General features: G+C 41.9%; 1 protein-coding gene across 2 annotated transcripts in view; it reads left to right on the forward strand.

Annotated features, from left to right (window-relative positions):
• The window catches only part of KIF21B (kinesin family member 21B), a 1,412,490-nt gene that overhangs the window by 1,101,817 nt on the left and 286,350 nt on the right, over positions 1-24,323 (forward strand). For both annotated transcript variants that reach the window (XM_044076606.1, XM_044076607.1), the window contains exon 22: positions 5,002-5,167. In XM_044076606.1, the coding sequence (XP_043932541.1) occupies positions 5,002-5,167 (166 nt within the window). The remainder of the gene's footprint in view (positions 1-5,001; positions 5,168-24,323) is intronic.

Genomic DNA, 24,323 nt, shown 5'->3' on the forward strand with positions numbered 1-24,323 from the left:
CTAAAGAAATGTAGTAGGGACAGGTTACAGCTAGAGAAATGTAGTAGGGACAGGTTACAGCTGGACAAATGTAGTAGGGACAGGTTACAGCTGGACAAATGCAGTAGGAACAGGTTACAGCTGGACAAATGCAGTAGGAACAGGTCACAGCTAGACAAATGCAGTAGGGACAGGTTACAGCTGGACAAATGTAGTAGTAGGGACAGGTTACAGCTAGACAAATGTAGTAGGGACAGGTTATAGCTGGGCAAATGTAGTAGGGATGGGTTACAGCTGGGCAAATGTAGTAGACAGGTTACAGCTAGACAAATGTAGTAGGGACAGGTTACAGCTGGGCAAAAAGTTTTAAACTGCTGCCACTCTGGCTTTTAGGGCTGTTAATTACCAGACTCATATGACTAGGTATGTTTTAAACCTTATTTTGCATGTTTCTCAACTAGATTCTGATCTTCATGACTCTGAAGGGAAGGTTCCGGCCCTTTCCTTATTGGGTTCTACTACTCTGCATAGCTTACCACTCTATTAAGTGCAGTTATTTTGCAGCTGATTCTGCTTCTAGGGCAGCTGCATTTGGTTCTGTTTGGAGGTGTTACTCTCTGCTTCATCTTGAGACTTTGTCTGATGACATTAAGGCCAAATTAATAGATACTCCTCTTGATAATAAAAATCTTTTTGGCTCTGCTGCTGAACTTTTTAAATCCCTCCAGGATAAGGCCAAGCCCTTGCAGGATTTGAATATAAATGTATTTTTGTTTCTTCTATCCCTGCATTTTGGAGGAATTACTCTTCCAAATCTGTTTTCTTTTGAAGACTGTCACACTCTCCACCCAAGGGAATAAAGAGTTCTAGACATGTATCTCCTGATAAGTCTACTCAGACCCCTCTTTGTCAGAAACCTCAGGTTTCCTTGCCCCTTCATTTTTTCCCATCCTTTCCAAATTGTTTAAGGGTCACACAAGACTCTTGGGTTCTGTCCATCATCCTCCAAGGGCATTTCTTGGTGTGAAAATCTCATCCTCCCTTTCTGGGCATCCTTCAACCTCCTTGGGAGCAGCTTTGTGCTGTTTTGGCCCTGGGCACCATTCAGATTGTGCCCCTGCCCAAGAAGGGGAAGGGTTTTTATTCCAAAATGTTTCTGCTCCCCAGGAAGGAGAGAGCCTGAAGACCAATTCTGGACCTTTCGCAGCTCAACACCTTTCTAAAGGTCCCCTCTTTTTGGATGAAACTATGTTCCCTTTCTTCCTGGGGTATTGCTGGTATCACTGGATCTCAAGGATGTCTACCTTCACAATCCCCATCCATCCCTTTTCACCTTCACATACCCATCCATTCCCTTTTCACCTTCACAATCCCCATCCATTCCCTTTTCACCTTCACATCTCCATCCATCCCCTTTTCACCTTCACATCTCCATCCATCCCCTTTTCACCTTCACATCTCCATCCATCCCCTTTTCACCTTCACATCCCCATCCATCCCCTTTTCACCTTCACAATCCTCATCCATCCCTTTTCACCTTCACAATCCCCATCCATCCCCTTTTCACCTTCACATCCCCATCCATCCCCTTTTCACCTTCACATCCCCATCCATCCCCTTTTCACCTTCACATCCCCATCCATCCCCTTTTCACCTTCACAATCCCCATCCATCCCCTTTTCACCTTCACATCCCCATCCATCCCCTTTTCACCTTCACATCCCCATCCATCCCTTTTCACCTTCACATCCCCATCCATCCCCTTTTCACCTTCACATCCCCATCCATCCCCTTTTCACCTTCACAATCCCCATCCATCCCCTTTTCACCTTCACATCCCCATCCATCCCCTTTTCACCTTCACATCTCCATCCATCCCCTTTTCACCTTCACATCTCCATCCATCCCCTTTTCAGTCAGTGTTTGAATGTTTCTTCATTGCATTTTCAGTTCTCTGCTTTGCTGTCTGTACTGCCCCAAGGGTGTTCACCAAATGCCTTGCTTCTGTCCTTGCCTTTTGCAGGATGAGAGGGATTCAGATCTTTCCTTATTTGGAGGACCTGCTCATTCAGGCCTTGTCCCCTGAGGTTCTGCTTCAGGACCTCCATTGTACTGTTTCCCTGTTTCAAGGTCTGGGTTTCACCATAAACTTTAACAAATCAGTCTTGGTTCCTTCTCAGGATCATGTTTTTTTCTCTGTTGCAGGATTCAGACCATCCCCATGCTGGCATCCTTGCCTCCCCACAAAGGGTCTCTGTGATTGCTTTTTTCCAGTCCCCTCTTCCTCTGGCTTCAGTCACAGTCAGGGACTTTCTCAGGGTCCTCAGGTTTGACTTCTACCATTCCTATGCTGCCTCTGGCCGGTCTCCGTATGAGAACTTCAGTGGTACCTCAAGACAGTGCGACTTCAACATTACCATCCCTTGGATTTCCTAGTTCCCTTCCTTCCCTGTCTCATGCTCAATCTTCAGAGGTTGATTCATCAACTTTCTCTCAACACAGGGTTTCCTTTCCAACCTCCAGTCCTGACTCTAGAGCTCTTTAGATGTCTCAGGCTGGGGGGTGAGGAATGTCCTTTAGTTCGGTCAAGTTCCAGGGTCTCTGGCCTTTTCATCAGAAATCAGACCACATCTAAATCAAGGAGATAAGAGCTCTCCTAGCTCTTCAAGCCTTTCATACCCTCTTTCTTTTAGGGCCCCTCAAAAGTTTTCACAGACAATACCACAGTAATGTGGCATGTAAACAAGAAAGGGGGTACACATTCCTACCTTCTTCACAGGCTCACTTTTCAGGTCTGGGATCTAGCTGTCCAGTATCAAGTGATTCTTCAGGCTGTCTACACTCCCTCATTGCAGAATATAGTGGCAAGCTCTTTGAGCAGGTCCAGTACACAGGCTCATGAATGGATGCTTCACAGAGATGTGTTTCTGGACATTGTTCATTGGTGGGATATTCATCTCTGAACAGACAACTTCCTCTCTTCTGTTCCAGAGTCCCAAGTCCTCTGGCTTGGAAGGTGGATGCCATATGTTTCTGTACATCTTCCCTCCTCTTCCTCTGCTTTCAAGTGTCCTACACTATGCCAGGCAAGACTCCCCCAAAACTTTGCCTGTGACTCCCTTTTGGCCCAGATAGCATTGGTCCCCCCTTATTTTTCACTTGACCAGGGGCACTCACCACAAGTTACCTCACCACATGGACCTTTTTACACAAGAGAAGCTGTTTGTTATCCATCCTCGCTTGTCCATTCTTCAACAGACACTGTGGGGGACAGGATTTTAATGCCTTTTTAACTTTTCTGAGGACATGCTTTGGGTCCTGCAGGAGGCCAGGAAATCATATTTCTGCTAATGGAAGAAATTGTCTGTATGGTGGCCCCTCTCATTACCAGGATTACTTTTCAGTGTAGATTCCTATGGTTCTCTCATTTGTGTGATCTGCTCTATGCTGGGTTGGCATATTCTTCAGTTAAAGCTCACCTTTCAGCAATTTCTTCTTGTCTGCTCTTAACTCCTCCTCCTCTGGCCTCTAGGTTTGAGGTCAAATAATTTCTTAAAGGTGTCCTTCATATCAGGCCTCCCAGGAAGCCTATTCTGCCTACCCAGGACCTCAGTCTTGTTCGTGAAAGATTGACTCTGGCTCCTTTTTAGCCTGCAACTTCACTTCCTTTCAACATTGCACTTTGAAGACCGTTGTTCTTTTTGCCCTTACTTCAGCTAAGAGAGTGTCTGAGCTTCAGGCCCTTATGGCTATTTCCTCCTTTAAGTTTTTCATAGGGACAGGGTCTCTCTGCATACTAATCCTCCTTTTTTTATGCCAGGCTGCATAGTCAGCTCAGATATTATTTGGATAAGACTAAGGCTATTCAAAAATCTGAGTAATTTTGTTTCCTTTCATCCTAGGTCTTTGGGTTTGGCAGTTTCTAAACGAACGCTCTCTTCCTGGATGTCTAAGACCATTTCCATTTGCCGTTGTTTTTATGGTAAATATCTCTAATTTTCTGTAAAGGCTCACTCTCCCAGAGCTGTTGCTTCTGCTGCTGCCTATTCCAAAGGACTGGATGGCAATTTCATCCCCGAGGCTGCTGCTTGGACTTCTGTCTACCATAGCTTCACTAAACATTACAAGTTGGATGTTTCTAGAGCAACAGCTGGCTTTACTAGGCTATCCTACATGGGTTTATAGAGGACTTTCCACTGCTTCCCTCCTCCCAGGTTTCCTGTTGAGCTTTTGTACTCTCCCTTGCACAAGGAGTACTGTTACAGTGAAGAAGAGAAAGACATCTACTGTTATAAGATTTTACACAACTGTACTATATGTTTATATAAATGCGTGTATGTATTTATTTATTGACATTTGGTAATCGGGGAAAGTCCACTGGGTCAGAAATACATTTTCATTAGAGTCCCATGGAGAAAAGCTTCACAAATATGACATAAAAATGAACATAAAGAGCAAATTTTAACAAAAATGCATTAAATGAGTTAATACAACAACATAAAATTGGAATGTTGTTACAGGTGTAATATAAAGCATACATAATAAAAGGTAATAAAACACACACACAAGCTATAGTCCTATGATCCTATGTGGTACATTCATCATGGGAATAAGGGTGGAAGTATAGTAAGGAGGGGTGTAATACTTATTGGGAGATGGAGAATGTTGGTGTGAATAGAAGCAGTAGGTAGCTTGGTGGGTATGAGGAGAAAGATGGGAGTGGGGGATGTAGCAGTAGAGAGAGATGAAAGATATGGGAGTAGGAGGATTGAAGTACAAAAAATAAGAAGATAAGAGAAACTGTATACCATTTATTTAATGGGTATTGTATATGTAAACTATATGTTGAATGTAGCATGAGAGATGGGATCTGTCATTTAATTAGTGCAAGTTATATCAGATGGTGGTTGTTGGCAATAAGATGAACAAACCGCATAAAGGATCCCCACAGTTAAGTATTTTAATCATAAATATCCTTGAATAAATAATTGTCTAATGTACTTTTTCTCTGCTTTGGAACAGGGTTTACTGGTTGCTCAGAAGGAGGCTCAGATACGGCTGCTTGAGGGTCGTTTGAAGCAGACTGATGTGACAGGCTCTTCCCAGAATCACGCTATCTTGGATGCTTTGCGAGAAAAGGCCGAGTCCTTTCCAGAGCTTCATGCATTGATCCAGAATGTGCAGCAGGGTAAGGAACTCTTGGCACATTTTGTCACTTCTGCAACTGATGATTGTCAAACAAGTAGATTTCACTTTCAGAATGGATAGCAGATTATTTTTTTGTGTTACCATAGCCTTTCTTTTTATTTCACTGCTGTACCTTCCCAGGTGAATATATTCCTGGGCTGTACTTCTAGCAGCCCCTCCCCAGACTAACTTTCCACATTAAGCACTGTCTGTTTGCCCTTTGAGCTGTGGGTTTGTACCACTTTATCTCAAATCTCTCTAACAGAGTGGTACACTGTCGCGGTATAGCAGCTTACTGTACTTGGAGGCCAAGTGTGTGGGAAAGGAGCTTTCAGGCTGTAGGTGTCTTTGAATATTCACTTAACAGCTGCATTTCACTAATGTAGACACATCATCACTTGTGTGTGTACTTTCCATGTCATTGGAGTTTGTTCAAATGTTAAATTGTAGGGTTGGAAGAGTCTCTCTGTTGACTGATTTTTATCTTTTTCCTACAAAAAGAATAGCAGTGTAGTAAGACAAAGTGGTAATATTGGACACTCGGGCACTGATTTTCTTTGTAAACAAACATGACTGTACAATAAGATACAGCGGTAACGTTATCTTAAAAAAGAAACATGACTATACAATAACTAAGATACAGCTGTAACGTTATAAAAGAAACATGACTGTACAATAAGATACAGCGGTAACGGTAGCTTATAAAAGAAACATGACTGTACAATAAGATACAGCGGTAACATTATCTTATAAAAGAAACATGACTGTAAAATAAGATACAGCGGTAACGTTGTCTTATAAAAGAAACATGACTGGTACAATAAGATACAGCAGTAACATTATCTTATAAAAGAAACATGACTGCACAATAACATAAAGCGGTAACGTTATCTTATAAAAGAAACATGACTGTAAAATAAGATACAGCGGTAACGTTGTCTTATAAAAGAAACATGACTGGTACAATAAGATACAGCAGTAACATTATCTTATAAAAGAAACATGACTGTACAATAAGATACAGTGGTAACGTTATCTTATAAAAGAAACATGACTGTACAATAAGATACAGTGGTAACGTTATCTTATAAAAGAAACATGACTGTACAATAAGATACAGCAGTAAACGTTATCTTATAAAAGAAACATAACTGTACAATAAGATACAGCGGTAATGTTAGCTTATAAAAGAAACATCACTGTACAATAAGATACAGCAATAACGTTATCTTATAAAAGAAACATGACTGTACAATAAGACACAGTGATAACGTTATCTTATAAAAGAAACATGACTGTACAGATACAGTGGTAACGTTATCTTATTTCTGAATACAGATACAGTGGTAACGTTATCTTATCATTTCTGAATACCGATACAGTGATAACATTATCATTTCTGAGTACAGATACAGTGGTAACGTTATTTTATTTCTGAATACAGATACGGTGGTGACGTTATCTTATTTCTGAATACAGATAGTGGTAACGTTATCATTTCTGAATCCAGATACAGTAGTAACGTTATTTCTGAGTACAGATACAGTGGTAACGTTATCTTATCATTTTTGAGTACAGATACAGTGGTAACGTTATCTTATTTCTGAATACAGATACAGTGGTAACGTTATTTCTGAGTACAGATGCAGTGGTAATGTTATCTTATCATTTTTGAGTACAGATACAGTGGTAAAGTTATCTTATTTCTGAGTACAGATGCAGTGGTAACATTATCTTATTTCTGAATACAGATACAGTGGTAACGTTATCATTTCTGAGTACAGATACAGTGGTAACGTTATCTTATCATTTTTGAGTACAGATACAGTGGTAACGTTATCTTATCATTTCTGAATACAGATACAGTGGTAACGTTATCATTTCTGAATACAGATACATTTCTGAATACAGATACAGTGGTAACGTTATCTTATTTCTGAATACAGATACAGTGGTAACGTTATCTTATTTCTGAATACAGATGCAGTGGTAACGTTATCTTATCATTTCTGAATACAGATACAGTGGTAACGTTATCTTATCATTTCTGAATACAGATACAGTGGTAATGTTATTTTATCATTTCTGAATACAGATACAGTGGTAACGTTATCTTATTTCTGAGCACAGATGCATCTTCACTTCTGTTCCGGGAACAATTTCTTCTCCAGATTGCTGCTGTTGGTTTCCTTTGCGTGATGACCATGTCTTTTCCCCATTGCTTCTCCTTTCCAGTCCTCCAGGCCCTTTCTAATCCATCTTCTTCCTGCTCAGTCTGTATCCATTAGGGCCTTTTGTTTTTACTCTGCACAGGATGCCATCTTCTGATCCACCCCATGGTCACACAAGTTGTCATTATTTCCTATAGTATTGTCATGCGTTTTGCTAAAATCTGGATAAGCCACATGCACAATTCCCACTCTGATTTAACTTTGTTCCTCCCTCAGTAAAACTACCCTGTTAGGCTCGTCTGCTGTGAATCTGCACTTTGTTTTACAGTCAGTGCTCCAGTGGGCACTTAATTGTGAGTGGGCATATGGGGCCCTTGATTTATAGCTTTGCATGCATTTTTCAGGTACTCTGTGATTGGTATAGAATCAGCCTGGGGTGGAGGATGACCAGGGCCAATGAGTGTCTTTCTGAATTACAAACACTTATTTGTGATACGCAGTCTCTTAGACCTAGAGAGAGCTTGTTAGCGTGTATCCTTATGAAAGTTTTTGAATGCCGTAGCAAAGCATCCTGCTTTTGCTCTTTGTTTTGTCTTCCCAAATTCCTTTGACTCAGCTTCACCTCTACAGTCTTTTTTCTTAGAATTTTCATATTGCAGCTTCTTGTCTCTCTTCTTCCTTGTGTCAGCCCTCTGTGTTTTGTGATATGATTTCTCCATTAGCGCTAGTGTTTGTAATCTTTTTCTCTCTTTTATGGAATACTGCCCCTTTTCTAACCCCATCAGGCATGTAATTCTTGTGTAGTAAATTTGCTGTATGGCTTCCCATTCTAATATTTTAATTGGGCACAAAATGTTTAGGACACAGTCCCAACACATGAACCATTCAGACCATTACTCTGTAACATCTCCAGTATCTGTCTTCACCTGTTTTCATGTTCTTAAAGGTTCTTGGGAGTTCTGTACCATCTGTTAACTTTTCTGTGCTGATCTCATGGTCATCGACTCTACCGTTTTCTACCTTTTAACCACTTTGTCCCACTCTTCTGTCTCAGCTTTTCTGTTTCTTCTGTCTGTACCAGTTTGCGTACTCTTCCTTTCACCATTCTTGTGTATTGGCGAATAGTGGTGGTCCGTCTTGCTACTTTCACCATTCTTGTGTATTGACGAATAGTGGTGGTCCGTCTTGCTACTTTCACCATTCTTGTGTATTGGCGAATAGTGGTGGTCCATCTTGCTACTTTCACCATTCTTGTGTATTGGCGAATAGTGGTGGTCCGTCTTGCTACTTTCACCATTCTTGTGTATTGGCGAATAGTGGTGGTCCGTCTTGCTACTTTCACCATTCTTGTGTATTGGCGAATAGTGGTGGTCCGTCTTGCTACTTTCACCATTCTTGTGTATTGGCGAATAGTGGTGGTCCGTCTTGCTACTTTCACCATTCTTGTGTATTGGCGAATAGTGGTGGTCCGTCTTGCTACTTTCACCATTCTTGTGTATTGGCGAATAGTGGTGGTCCGTCTTGCTACTTTCACCATTCTTGTGTATTGGTGAATAGTGGTGGTCCGTCTTGCTACTTTCACCATTCTTGTGTATTGGTGAATAGTGGTGGTCCGTCTTGCTACTTTCACCATTCTTGTGTATTGGCGAATAGTGGTGGTTTCACCATTCTTGTGTATTGGCGAATAGTGGTGGTCCGTCTTGCTACTTTCACCATTCTTGTGTATTGGCGAATAGTGGTGGTCCGTCTTGCTACTTTCACCATTCTTGTGTATTGGTGAATAGTGGTGGTCCGTCTTGCTACTTTCACCATTCTTGTGTATTGGCGAATAGTGATTGTCCTTTCCCTTTGGAACTCCTCTTCCGTTCTCTGAAGGGATTTTTGTTGTCAGTTTTCTTAAAGCTTTTCCTTCATCTCAGCTTTTCCCCACCTTTGCCTTCTCCTCCAAAATATTTTTCTTCCTTCCTTAGTTCTTTGTAGCATGTGTTCCAGCTTCCCCTTTTTATCGTTGTCTCTACCTTCAATGCTGTTCCCCCTTTTTCCCAGGTATTTTCCTCCAGGCCTCCTCTCCATTCTGTTTCTTTTTTTCCTTTTGATTTCCTTTACACTCTCCTGTACTAGCCTGCCAGTTTCCTTCTTTAGGAAGCCCCTTTTTCTTTCTTTCTCTTCCTTGATCCTCTCTTGTTTTCTGTGCAGTTTTTATCTCATTTTCCTTTGAGCCACTGATGGGAGTTGTGTTGCTCCAGAGGCTTCAGTATGTCCTCCATACTGCTTCTGCCTCTCGGTCTCTCCTCTGCTACCTGTTTTTTCTTCCACAAATAAGCATTTCAAAGTTTTTGCATTTTAGTACTTTTTCTTTCAGTTGCCAGCATTTCTCTTAGCAAGTATCCTGTCTTGGGATTGATCACCATCTTTTAGCATATTACCACTTCCTGTCAAGGTATTTATCATCTTATAGTACATGCTCATGTCCCTAGCTCTCTGTTTTGTATCAGATTTGTATAGTTTCCTTTGTTTTCCTGACTCTTTCAAGCTTGCAGGCTATGGTATTTCATCTCCATTTTACACTTTAGCCCGTTTTAAGATGCTCCTTTGCTTATCTATCTCTACACAAGTTTGCACCATCTGCGGAATTATTCCTTGTGTTCTAAGAACCTGTTTTCAGTCTGTCTCCATTTTCTGCTTGCAGAATGCAGTCGTTTGTAAGTAAGTAAAAACCCAAATTATCTTCTTCCTTTTCTTTCCATTTAACCCCCCCCCCCCAAGATGTGCCAAGGTAAATAGGTGTGAAGAAAGTGGGTATTTCTGTCTTGTCCCCCTCCTTGCTGATTTTTCCCTTGGTGTGACATCCCCTCCCCTCATTTACTTGCAGTGTTCTCCTTGGATTTTTGTGTAGCCCTTGTGTGTATCTTTGGAAGCTTTAGCTCCCATGTCCTGAATGACTAACCATAGGAAATCCATTGTACAGAACTGAATGCTTTGTCAAAAAAAAAAAAAAAGATTGGTGCCTTCTATGTTACTATGCAGTAGTCTGTGAATCTTGTCTGTTGATATCCATCCCTGTACAAACCTCAGTTCTCTATGTATATCCTTGTGCAAACCTTGCTTGGCCCTTCTTCACTAGTGTGAGTTTTAGCCTTTGTAACCTAGTTTCCATTAATGTTAAGAACTAATGATGAAATGTAGGCCCCAGGGTACATGGCCTTCCCTGTCTTGTGGGCAGGAACGTAACCTTTCTTCCATTGTCTGTGCTGATGTATCTTTTCATTTCTTTTAAATGCCCATGCTGTGGTTTCCATAGTTTCCTTTTGGCTGTTTTGTAGAAAACCATAAGGCTTTCTCAGTCCCTTCTGATTTTCTGTTTTCAACTCTCCACCTCCTACACTCTCTACCTTTTCAAAGAGCATAAAACTGAAATTCCCTGCTATTATTTCTTATCTGTTTTAAGTTAATTCTTTCCACTGTATCTGAGAAAAAGCTTTTTCCTCTGTTTCCCTATCTTCCATGTTCATCTGTGTGCTTTTCGTTCCAGCTTCTCCTTCTGTCCTTTCAATGTCGTTTCCTCCAGTAATACTGTGTGCTTTTCTTTCCAGCTTCTCCTTCTGTCCTTTCAATGTCGTTTCCTCCAGTAATACTGTGTCAGCTTATTCTCTGTGATGTCTTTTCCTGGTTTTTCTTACTTTATTGTTATGGGCAATCCTCCCATCTTTCATATTAAGAACCTCCCAACGTACTTCCGCTTAGTATAGATTGGTTTTCCTCTCTGTCCCATGCTTTGGCACTAACTGTGCATCTCCATAGCTCTCACCTTGTGCTCATGTCTGAATAATCTGTTTCTCTGTCCATGACACTCTTTCCTCCCTGAAGTTTGACTGTAATAACTGTTCAACCACTACATCATATTCCCCATTTCAAGTACTGTGTTCTGTTAGTCCTCACAGGTATGAAGTGGTTGACTGGACATCTTTCTCTGTCCTAGTATTTAACTCTTTCCCTGTGGTGTTAATTTTTGTTTGACCTGAGCCAACTAAAAAGACAGGTTTAGGCACCAAGCCCTTTGGAGCTTTCCTGCCTCTGAAGAGTATGCTCCTCTGAGGGTTTTGAGAATCAGCTGTTGACTTGTGCTGTTCCTTTGCTGGGCAGATGGGTACCTTTCAAGGAAAGAACTTCCTTTTTTAAAAAAATGTGTGATAATTTCCTCTTTTATTTTAATGCTAGGATTTTGTGTTTTAACAGTCTATCATGAGTGTTTTGTACTTTTAAACGGGACTACTTTTTTACCTGTTAGTTTAGAAGTTTTTGAAGTATTTAAAAAACATTTTTCTGTGGAGAAATTGTTTATTTTACTTTCCAGGGCTGGAAAGTGTTTAAAGTTTTTTTTTTTTTGCAGTTTTTGTGTGAAAAAAAGTGAGTTTTAAAGACAGTTTTTACTGGCTTTTGCTGTTTGTTTTCCCTGGAAAAGAGGCACAAATTTCAGTTCAACTATAGAAAAAACTATCCGTCCCATGGCAGGTTCATATTCCAGCCACAGAAAAAAAAATTAAGTGAACAGCCTTTGCCATCACAGCAAGATAGCAATTTTCTTGGCTACAGGTGCGTGAATCTGCTGTGGCAATTTGTTGTACCTCAGACTATACCCTGGATCCCTGTGGTATACCACCTACTATGCACTGGGATTTAGCCATGTCCTCTGTGGCTGTTGGGGTCCCATCAGTGGGCAAGGAAAGGAGCCACTTTTGGTCCTGGGAAGAGGGAACATGGAAGGCTTCCCCCTTTTTTTTCCCATCTCTGGGAAGCTTTTGTTGTGATTTAATAACACTGTTTGCCCTATTTTTCCTGGCAAAAAAGTAACTGAAAACTAAACTTGTATCTGCTCCTCCTCAGATTTACTTGGGAGTAATTACTTGGTCTGGCTCAACGTTTAATTCAGGGTAGTGACCTCTTTTCCTTAAGAGATTCAAGATTCTGAATCTGACCGGAAGATGGAGGCACAAGTAAAGGGTTTTCTCACGTTTCTGATATGGACTCTGAGGAACGTTGTGTTTTTGATTCTCCCTGTGGGGTTTCTTTCCCTGATTCTGTTTCGTTTCTGATATGGACTCTGAGGAACGTTGTGTTTTTGATTCCCCCTGTGGGGTTTCTTTCCCTGATACTGTTTCCAGAATGTGCCAGTTTTTCATTGAGAGACAGCTGAGGGTTTCTCACACCCTCAGAAAATACTATGAGCTCTTACAGGAGGAATTTCCAAAACCTTCACCTGTTCCTCCAGTTCTATCAGCTTTGGAGGATGTGTTACTGTCTGCATTTTTCCTGATAGCCAGCAGCCCCTAAAAAGGCAGATGTGATGTATAAAGTTCTCAATCCTTTTCCCAAACCTGACCCAACAGCTGTAGCTTCAGTTAATCCTACTACCTACTACCGCTGCTAAACATTTACTTAACTCATTCCCTCCAATGGAGCTCTGGACATTTGCACTGCAGCTTCCAATGGGCAGAGTTTTCTTTGGTCGAATCAAATTCTGTGGTCACCTTTCAAATGAATGTTCATATCTCTGATACCATGGGGGTAATTAAAGAAGTATAAATGACAAATTCTTCAACACATACCATTTTATAGTGATGGTATTAAGTTACATGTCTTTAAACTGGATTTTATAAGTCATAGTAAACACATTAATTATGTAGTTTGTAATATTTTTCAAAAATCGTACAATATCTCAGCAACCGCTCAAGTGACATGCATACCATTGGCAATATTTTGTTCATATGAGGCTAAGCAGTTCTCTGTGCTCCATGGTTGTTGAGATATTTAGAACATGGAATGTATGACAATATAAATTAATATTATATGAACAATAATTAATATATCTAGACAGAGGCCAACTATCGATACAGTTTGTTTATCATTCTGTAAACTTTAAGATGAAGGCTTGTAAAACTTTGTCTGTAGCATGGTTTTAGAATTATTGATGCAAATGTGAACAAGCAATATTTGACGAATAGAGGTGTCAGTAGGATGTAACTGCAAAGGCATCATTCAGCTGTAATGAATTAATTCCAATCCTGTCGTTCTGATAAGAATATGAAGCATATTTGTATCAGAGAAACGTGCATGCTTCTACAACTTTGTTTTTCAGAATTTTGAATTGTCAGACTCTCTTATGCAAAGGTTTGTTCTACTTTTGAAATTATGAGGAATGTTTTGTTTGTTGTTTCTTCTTGAGGAAAAATTTGGTTTAAATAATTTAGTTTCTTGTATTGCACAAGTCACTAATGATTGTGTACAGCATGTGCATTATTCAGTTAATACTTCCTCTGGTACTGTTTGCTTGCCTGGCTACATTTTCAGAACCTTCCAGATAAGAGATTTTAAGTCCTCCTTTGGATGGAGATTTAGGTTTTGGCTCCTCTGCTGCGGAGGTGATCACAAAGTGTGAGAAGACTCTTGGGTTGATACTGGGAATCTCTAAGATTTTTCAGCCTTCCTTTTTCAAATTTACTAAGGTATTCTTGTGGCAAAATACAAAGTAAACAGTCACAAAAAAAATGTAGTCAAGCAGATGTTTAAGAAGAAATGGTGAGGGGGGTTCCAAAAAGAATTCAGAAATCCCCAAAACCAAGGACAGTCCAGCAAGTCAGAATGACTATTTAAAGGACCTTGTGTCCCTGACACCCCACCCTGGTAGTTTGTTTTCCTTTCCAGAAAGTCTGAGTCTCCACTTTTCTGTTTGGCAACAAATAGTTTCACACAAATTGGTTTTGACGATCATTCATCAGGGTTACAGATGGCAGTGGAAGGAAATTCCTCCTTATCAGGGGGTAATCCCACATCCACCAGACCAGACTCTTATTTCCACCTGCCCAATATCACATGCTGATGTTCTTCGTGTTTCACTGTTGCAGTCATCACATTTGGGGTTATCTGCTTGCAGAAACCCTCAGTCAGCCTGATTATCAAAGTCTTGGGTCCTGCGTCAGTTGCTGTCTCATCTTCCATGACGTCAGGTAGTCAGGGGTATAAAGCATGCAGCCGACACCATTACATCAGTCTTTCTTGTGGTGCCCGAAGCAGAAGCAGTTCGCAAGTGCCGGTCGGCCGACTCCTGAAATTTTCGTTTTCTAGTTTCAGAACCGAAGTTTTCAACTAAAGCTAAGTACCCCGTTGGGGAAACTTTTTCTTGCTCTAAACCGATGTCAGTAAAAGTCAATAATTGTATTTCTTCTGGAAAGCAAATACCTCATAAAGATTTTCATTCGTACTGTATTCCTTGCCTAGGCCCTGACCACGATGTACCTTGCTGTCAGTTTTGTGCCTTATTTAAACAATGAACTATTCTCCGTTGGTATAGTTAGGCTTCTAAATATTTTGGTACTCTGTTCAATTATCCAGAAACGGCTTCGTTAAGCCACCCAACTACCAACATTCCGAAAAAACACAAAGATAAAGTCATAGACAGGCCACCTAGGTCCAAAGCAGCCGATGACACTTCTCCTAAGCTAGTCGCCAGTTTGCCGGTACTCAGTGAGGTGCTTTCGCAGCCCCTGATACCTTCTACTTCAGATTCGCAGGCCTCTACTGAGACCCATTCGGAGTCCGGTATGCCGCGTGATGTTTCAACTGTAGAAATTGTGGATGTCTCTACCTTGGATGGGTCCTGAGCCGCTGTGCAGGCACACTGGCTTCTGAGGGTGTATTCAGGCCTACTGACTTGCATATTAAACTGATACCATCTTCTTCTTCAAGGCCTAACACTCAATCCATGCCTAGAAAACCGACGCCCAGACCACATGGTCAGGCCTCTATGCCTAAAAAAACAAATGATAAGAATGGCTGAAGACCTTATTACTTTAATCAGGGAAAGCCAACCTTCCCCCTCTAAGAGACCTAGGACTGAATTTGGTTATGATTCTTCTGATCAGGATTCTGAAATTTCTGTTTCTTCTGATGACCAGGATTTACCCTTATCTGTCTATGAGGATTCTGATGCAGAGGACTGTATTCCCTCTGCTCCCTCCCAGGGGATTTCTCTTTTGGTGAAACCTTGCATACTCTTAGGGAGCATTTTCACTGGGAAAGCCAGGATTACTCTGTTTCTAAAAAGAGGCTTAGGGATTTCTAACTTTAGCTATCCCCCCTGTACTGGACATTGTTGATGATGCCTTTACAGAGTCTAGCTTGGCCCCTGACTCCATACCTCCTGCGCCCAGAAAACCAGATAGATATTACAGGGTTCCTGACTCTCACAAGTTCCTCTTTAAAAATCCTACTGCGGATCCTGAGACCAGTTCACAGGGACCCAAGGGCATAAAGGCTACTACTGCCAAAAATCCTACCCCTTCTGATAGAGATTCCAGGGCGCTGGATAGATGGGATAAGAAAGTATACACTTGTGCAACCTTGGCCATTAGGGCCTTAAATTGCTAGTTTCATATGTTAAAGTATCAGGAGCATATTATTGGATTGCTTAAACAGAAAATGATGATTCCTGACTGTGCTGAAAATAAGGATTTACAGGATTTAATGCATTCTGCTGAAGAAAGTTGGAAAACATACTTTGCAATGTGGTTTTGATTCACTAGAGGCATCTTGCAGGGCTGCTGTTACTGGGTCTGTACTTAGAAGGCATGCTTGGCTTAAGGAGCAGTGTTTGCCAGATCATGTTACCATCCTACAAAAGGGCCTCACTGAGACAGATGCCTGGTGTCAAAGCCATGGCCTCAAGCTCAGTGCCAAAAAGTGCATTGTCATCCCCTTTGGTAAAAACTCTGTACCCATAAACTACAACATAGGCGGTAGTATACTTAACACCGAAAGTGTGATAAGCAACCTTGGGACACAGGTGGACAGTAGTCTCTCCTTTGATAATCACATCGCCACAGTAGTCAGGAAATCCTTCTACGTGGCACACCTCATCACAAAAGGTTTCTTATCCAGAAAAAGAGGTCATTGTTCCCCTCTACTCATCACTCATTAGACCCATTATAGAGTATAACGCCCCTTTTGGTATGTACCTCACAAGACATCAACAACTGGAAAGACCGCAGAAATACCTCACAAAGAGGATTACTGGCCTCAAACAGATGTCTTACGCAGACCATCTCAAAAAACTCCAGCTTTACCCCATCTCATATTGCCTACTCGGAGGTGATCTCTGCCTAACATACGAAGCTATGTCAAACCCAGAGCTGTTGGACATGCTCCACTTAAAGAAATCCCAATCTCGCTGAGCTACACGCTCTAGGGACCTAAACCTTGTCACCACAATAAACAGAACATGCCGGAGGGATAGATTCCTGTCCCAGAGACATCCCATATTCTGGAATAAACTACCTATCTATATCAAACAAAGCTCCTTATTAGCACTCTTCAAGACAAATCTTGATGATTGGATGGGAAATAGGAAATTCACCATGGGGGATCACCTCTGTGGCTCTGCTCGACAGTGGCAGAGGAAAATAATTTTCTTGGGTGGCAAAAGACAGGGTACCTTTTTGGCTGGGCTTGTATAGGCCCCCAGGGCCAATAGCCTAGTACCTACCTATGAACCTCTTCAAGTTGTTATGGAGAAATACCATAGCCATGCTGTACATCAACAGGCTGGGGGAACCAGGTCATATCCCCTTTGCAGTCTAGTCATGTTAGCTTGGGATATAGATGTTCTTCATTCCACATTGCTGCAGTCCTAACTATTGGGTAGTCCGCTGTCCAGTCGGCCCGAATACCAAAGTATATGGCTGACGTCGGTCACGGCGCATTAGACTGACGTCAATACGTCAGGGTACTAATGCGCATGACCGACGTCATATCCTCAGTCTTTTTTGCCGCATGGTCCGATGCAGAAGCAATTTTTGCGAGTGCAGGTTGGCGTTCTGAAAGTTTCTGAAGTCAGAGTTTCAGACCGAATCAAAGTTGGCTAAGTACCCCGTTGGGGAATATTTTGGTTTTTTCTTGCCTCAGTATTTAACCGGATGTCAGAAAAAGTGAATAACTGTATTTCTTGTGGGAAACAGATACCTCATAGGGATTACCATACTTTGTGTATACCTTGTTTAGGGCCTGAGCACGACGTTGTTGGATGCCGCTCTTGTGCTAGATTTAACAAACGCACTATTAAGAGAAGGTTAGACTGTGCTAGGTTGGTTTTTGGGAAGCGTTGTAATTATAAAATGCCGACGCCCGCTTCGGCCAAAAAGCGCAAGGACAAAACTGCAAAGCCTAGAGTGGAAGAACCGACAGTCCCAGACGTCGGTCCTTTAGAAGGCTCAGTGGAGCCGGAGGTTCTGCCAGGTGTTTCTTTGGAGTCTCAGGGAGAGACTTTACTGTTACAGGGTGTATCCTCTCAGGAAGTAGGCCAGGCTGAGGGGGCTTCTCAGGTGGCTGTTCTTCCCTCTCTTCCTAAGGTGGTTAAAGCCTCCCCTTCTGTTTCCAAGGGTTCTTTGAGAGGCAGGCCAAGTTTAGCTTCAGTGGGGATTTCTCCTAGTGCTTCAGGGTCTTTACCTAAGAAACATATGCTTAAAATGGCAGAGGATTTGATTACTATGATTAGAGGTTCTATGCCCCCTCCTGATAAGAGGCCTAGGGTGGAACCTGTGTTTGAGAGTTTTGAGCAATGTTCGGAGGCTTCTGAGTCTTCGGCTGAAGACTTGCAGGAGTATCCTCCTTATTCTGATTCGGATGTGGATGATTCTACTCCTTCAGCTTCTCCTCCTGAGGATTTTTCATTTTCAGAGACTCTGCATTCCATGAGGGAGCATTTTAAATGGGAAGGTCAAGATTTCTCTGATTCCAGAAAGAGGCTTAGGGAATTCTTGTTTTTGCCCCAGCATAGGCCTTTAGCTATACCTCCTGTTCTGAATGTGGTGGAAGATGTTTTTGCAGAGGCTTCCTTGAATCCTGATTCTCTGCCTCCTGCCCCAGTTAAACCGGATAGGTACTACAGGGTACCTGAAGCTCATAAGTATCTTTTTAAGAGTCCTAGGGCAGACCCGGAAGCTGTCTCTCAGGGGCCTAAAGGTGTGAAGGCCTCTGTTGTTAAAAATCCTGTTCCTCCTGATAAAGAGGCACGGGCTTTGGATAGATGGGGAAAGAAAGTGTATACTTCTTCCACTTTAGCCATGAGGGCATTGAATTGTCAGTTTCACATGTTAAAATATCAGAATTATCTCCTTTCACAGTTGAAATCTAAGGTGGATGCTCTGGCGGAAGGTATTGAGTGTAAAGAGTTGCAGGATTTAGTTCATGTGTCTGAACAGGTGGGTAAACATTCCTTGCAGTGTGGTTTTGATGCTGTGCAGGCCTCCTCGAGGGTGGCTGCCACTGGTTCTGTTCTTCGTAGGCACGCCTGGTTGAGAGATCAGAATTTAGCTGAGCATGTTAAAACAAGGATTTTGGATGCTCCTTTACAGTCTGATGTGTTGTTTGGTTCGCCTGTGGAAGCAGTTTTAAAGAAAATGGAGGACAAGGCTAAGTCTATGCAGACTGTTAAGGATTTTTTGCAGGTGCAGCCTCCAAGTTTAGTAGAAATTGGCCTACTAAGGGATGGACTTATCCTGCTTATGATTCCCAGTCTAGGGGTAGGTCTAGACGTGGTAGGGGCAGAGCTCAAGGTTCTTTTAGGCCTAGGACAGGAGTTCCCCTGCTCAGACTTCTGGTGAGGGCAGGGGTCAGTCCTTTCGTAAGCAGACCCAATGACCTGCCTTTTCAGCTGCCAGTACATTCTCGCCTGGCAGCACCTTTGGGAGGAAGGCTGTCTCTTTTCAAAGAAAATTGGGATTTAATTACCCAAGACAGATGGGTTCTGGATATCATTCACCACGGTTACAGGTTTTATTTCCATACCTTGCCTCCTTTCAAAGGCATGCCAGACATTCCTCCTCTACAAAGAACAGAGGCTCACAAGCAAATTTCTCTGTTGCTCGAAATAGGGGCCATTCAGCCAGTTCCTGTGCCAGAAAGGGGCCTAGGATTTTATTCTCGCCTGTTCCTAGTACCAAAGAAGGGGAACACGTGGAGACCAATTTTGGATTTATCTATCCTCAACACTTATCTGGACATTCCCAAGTTCAAAATGTTGACGTTACAACAGCTTTTACCTCTGCTGGGCAAAGATCACTGGATGGTAACTTTAGATCTCAAGGAAGCTTACCTTCATGTGCCAATAAGACTAAGTTGCAGGAAGTATCTGCGTTTTCGAGCTGGAAATTCTCATTATCAGTTCTCTGCGTTGCCCTTTGGCTTATCTACTGCCCAGAGTATTCACAAAGGTTCTGGCTCCAGTGATAGCTTACTTCAGGCTAAAAGGAATTCAAATCTATCCTTACTTGGACGACTGCCTGATTCTGGCTCAAGAAAAGGAAGACCTTCTACAGCATTTGGAATATGTCATAGCAGTGCTAAGATGCCTAGGGTATTCTGTGAACGAAATAAAGTCCAGTCTAGTACCCTCTCAAGACATGTGCTTTCTGGGTGTGAGACTGAATACAGCAGCCCAGATGGCCTTTTTAACCCCGGACAAACAAAAGAATCTTTCCAGTTACTTCCATCCACTATCTCTTCAGTCCGGGCTGACTGCAAGGACAGTCCTTCAAGCCTTAGGGTTCATGGCATCTTGTATTCTGGTGCTTCCCAATGCCAAACTGCATATGAGGAAGCTACAATGGTATCTCAAAAATCTGTGGACACAGCACTGCCAGGATTTGGACACTGTCATTCAAATAATACCTTGCATTCAAAAGGAATTTTTGTGGTGGGCTCAGGAATGTCACCTAAACAAGGGACTCTCTGTGACCCGGCCAGAGGTGAGTCAGATTCTAACGACAGATGCCTCAGACATTGCTTGGGGAGCTCATCTAAATGGAAAGTGGATACAAGACAAGTGGCCTGCCAGACTACAGCATCTACATGTCAACATGAAAGAGATGTTAGCAGTCCAGTTTGCATTAATGGCTTTCAAGGAGTTACTTCTTCCAGGGCAGGTGTTGATTCTAACAGACAACACAACTGTCATGTGGTACATCAACAAACAAGCGGGAACACATTCTTACCCATTGTGCAGACAAGCAATGATTTTATGGGAGACTGCGCTCAGCTTGCAACTAACTCTTCAGGCAAGGTTTCTGCCGGGAGCACAGAACTCCTAGCAGATGTGTTAAGCAGACAAATCATGGATCCCCACGAGTGGAAACTGGATCTTCATGTATTTCAAAAATTGACAGTGTCATGGGGAACTCCAGACATAGATCTGTTCGCTTCTCCACTAAACCACCAGCTGCCAAAGTTTTGCACGAAGGGATTTCATCACACAGCTTGGAAAATGGATGCTCTTTCTTTCAGTTGGAAAAATCTTCATGTGTATGCTTTTCCACCTCTGCCTCTTCTCCCAAAGGTGCTTCTAAAGGTCAGACAAGACAAGCCAAGGATGATTTTAATAGCTCCAGATTGGCCTCGGCAGCACTGGTACCCATTACTGAGGAGTCTGGTAAGGAAGCCTCCATGGCCTTTACCCTTGATTCCACACCTGTTGTCTCAGAGGGACGGTCGTCTGCTCAATGTCAAGCTTCACTCTCTTCATCTAACAGCCTGGCATATTCTGTTTTGAAAGACAGCAGGTCTCAGCTTCCTCAACAAGTTTTAAATGTGATTATGGAAGCCAGAAGACCTAGTACAAGGAAAGTGTACGCAGAAAAATGGAAGAGATTTTTATTTTGGACTGCAGCAAAGAATTTGGAGATTTCTGAGCCTAATTTGAGTGTGGCTCTTCAATATCTTACTGAGTTATTGGACAAAGGTTTGTCTTTCTCTTCCATTAAGATTCATGCTGCAGCAATTTCAGCTCACTATGATTGTGACCCACCATTGTTTTCACATCCTTTGTTCAAGCAATTTCTTAGAGGGAATAAGAATATAACACCCCCTGGTAGAGCTCCTACTCCTGCTTGGGACCTCAATTTTGTGTTGGAGAAACTTACTCTACAACCTTTTGAGCCTGCGGCTACTGCTGAACTGAAATACTTGTCATGGAAGACTGCTTTTTTGTTGGCCATTACTTCTGCTAGAAGGGTTTCTGAGTTGCAGGCCCTTATGGCGGTTGAGCCTTTTTGATTTTTCATAAGGATAGGGTATCATTACGTACTAATCCTTCCTTTATGCCTAAGGTGGTTTCTAGTGTGGCTTTAAACCAAACTATTCATTTGCCTACTTTTTATGCAGATCCTCAAAATAAAGGGGAAAAGATTTTGCACACTTTAGATGTACACAGGCAATTGCGTTATTATTTAAGCAGGACTAAGGATTTTAGGCAGTCTCTGCAGTTGTTTGTTTCTTTTGCTTTGAGTTCGCAGGGCAAGCCTGTGTCAAAACAAACTATTTCTAGGTGGATTGGGTTTTGCATTGCATTTTGTTATTCCCATCATGGCAAGGAGATTCCAGCTGGGATTAGGCCTCATTCCACTAGGGCTACTGCCACTTCAACAGCATTTCTAAGGGGGGTGGCAACTAAGGATATTTTGGAGGCAGCTACTTGGAGTTCAGTGCATACTTTCTCTAAGCATTACCACCTTCCTCTCTACTCTAAGTCTAGGGCTGGTTTTGCCACAGCTATTTTGCAAGGCATGTTATCAGCTCCTGCTTCCTTATGATTTGCCAGCCTCCCTTACCTCTGCTTTGGGATTCTACCCAATAGTTAGGACTGCAGCAATGTGGAATGAAGAACATAGTACAGTTTTGTACCTACCATAAATGTAGATGTTCGAGGATCCACATTGCTGCAGTCCAATTTACCCTCCCTCCTTCCCCTCTGTGTTTAGGGGTGGTTGTGTAGGTGAGATTATATTCTGGTACCTTTGTATATATTGTATATATTTTTGGTGCAGGTATGTTTGGTGTTTTTGGTTTTGGCCTTGTCTTTTTAGGGTCTTCTGACATCTGGGGCAAGAAAAGACTGAGGATATGACGTCGGTCATGCGCATTAGTACCCTGACGTATTGACATCAGTCTAATGCGCCGTGACCGACGTCAGCCATATACTTTGGTATTCGGGCCGACTGGACAGCGGACTACCCAATAGTTAGGACTGCAGCAATGTGGATCCTTGAACATCTACATTTATGGTAGGTACAAAACTGTACTTTTCATGGCACAGTCTCTGTCTTTAGGCATTGCAAGTGTTGTCAGAGTAAAATTGCATGTTAGACAGGCTGTACAAGACAAGGGCAGACTGCCATGAATGGAAACTAGATTGGGGTCTTCCAAGATTTGATCCGTCTATGGTGAGTTCAAGTAGACCTATTTGCCTCCTCTCTGAACAATGATCTGGCAAGATTCTGCTCCAGGACTCCATGCAAGAAGGCCTGGAAGACTGATGTCTTTTCTTTTGCTTGAGCAGAAATGTTCTGCATTCTTTTCCACCCATTCTCCTGATATCCAGGGTATTTCTCAAGATTCAGAAGAAACCCTTATGATCATTGTGGTTACTCCCTTATGGCCCAGAAAACCAGTGGTGGACCTTTTGGAAATGGCCAGGGGCAATTACCACAAGCTTCCTTAGACTGGATCAGTTTGCACAAAAACAAAGGTGTTTGCTGCATCCCAGCACCAAACAATTTCAGTTGACTGTGCCTGTACGATAGGGTCTTAATTCCCTTTAGGCACCTGTTTACTGAGAATGTGGCTCTTGTGCTAATGGAGGCAAGAAAGCCTTCTACTAGAAAATCATATTGGCAAATGGAAAAGATGATGAAGTTGGTGCTAACAACAAAACCAACACCCATTCACTGCTAGTGGTTCTCTGGTTTTACAATATTTGTATGAATCAGTATCCTGTGGCTGTTCTTACTCTTACATCAAGGTTCATTTATTGGCCATTTCAGCAGATCTGCCTATGGATCCTCTTTATTCGGTGCATTCTCATGTCAAAATGTTTTTGAAAGTGGTTTTGCATAAGAGGCCTCCAAGAAAACTGGCGGCCACTCTTTGGGATCTTATTTTTATGTTAGAGAAGCTAAGAGTTGTACCATTTGAAACCGCTAACCTGGCTGCCTTGAAGTTCATAACATCGAAAACTGTTTTACTGATTGCTCTGACTTCTGCAAGAAGGGTATCAGAGTTGCAAGCTGTTATGGTGTCAGCCTACCTCACTTTCCATAGAGACAGGGTTTCTTTGATAGAACTAGAACTTTTATGCCTAAACTGGTATCAGCTTTACTTTAAGCCACTTTATACATATTCTCATTTAATTTCCTGAACATAAAAATAAGGGAGAAAGGGATACTCCATAATTTTGATATCCACAGACAACTCTGGTACTATCTTGACAGAACTAATATCTTTAAGGTCTTCATATTAATCGTTCTTTTTTTGTGAAGATAAGAAGGGACAATCTGTGTCAAAACAGACTTATTTTCCAAAAGGTTGTCTAAGGTAATTACCTTTTGTTATACTCACCACAACAAAAGTATTCCTTGAAGGGTGAAGGCTCACTGCAGCACTGCCTTGGTTTCATCATTTTTTTTGTTTGTTTTTTTGGAAAAGTTTGGATTCAAGAAGCAGCAACTTTGGTTCTTTGTGCATACATTTCCAAAGCACTATAAGCTTGATTCCTTCTTTATCTTAATCAGACTCTGCCTGGTACATTTCCCAGCTCCCAAAATTTGTAAGCTGTGCTAATCTACCCATATAGCTTAGGCTACTGCAGCAGTGATCTTGAAGAACATATTTGTGTAAGTTAGCATTGTGTGTGTGTGTGTGTGTCTGTGTGTATATGTGTGTGTGTGTGTGTGTGTGTGTGTGTGTGTGTGTGTGTGTATATATATATATATATATATATATATATATATATATATATATATATAGGTCCACGTTGTAATTTCGAAATACTGAAATCTCGAAATTCAGTATTTTGAAACCACAAAGCCGAAAACCCAATCACAACTCACAAACTCGAAAACATACAACCGCGAAATTCAAAATCCTGTAACTACGCTACAAATA

This window comes from Protopterus annectens, chromosome 7.part0, assembly GCF_019279795.1.
Source record: "Protopterus annectens isolate FY-2018-M chromosome 7.part0, PAN1.0, whole genome shotgun sequence".
Lineage (NCBI taxonomy): Eukaryota > Metazoa > Chordata > Ceratodontiformes > Protopteridae > Protopterus > Protopterus annectens.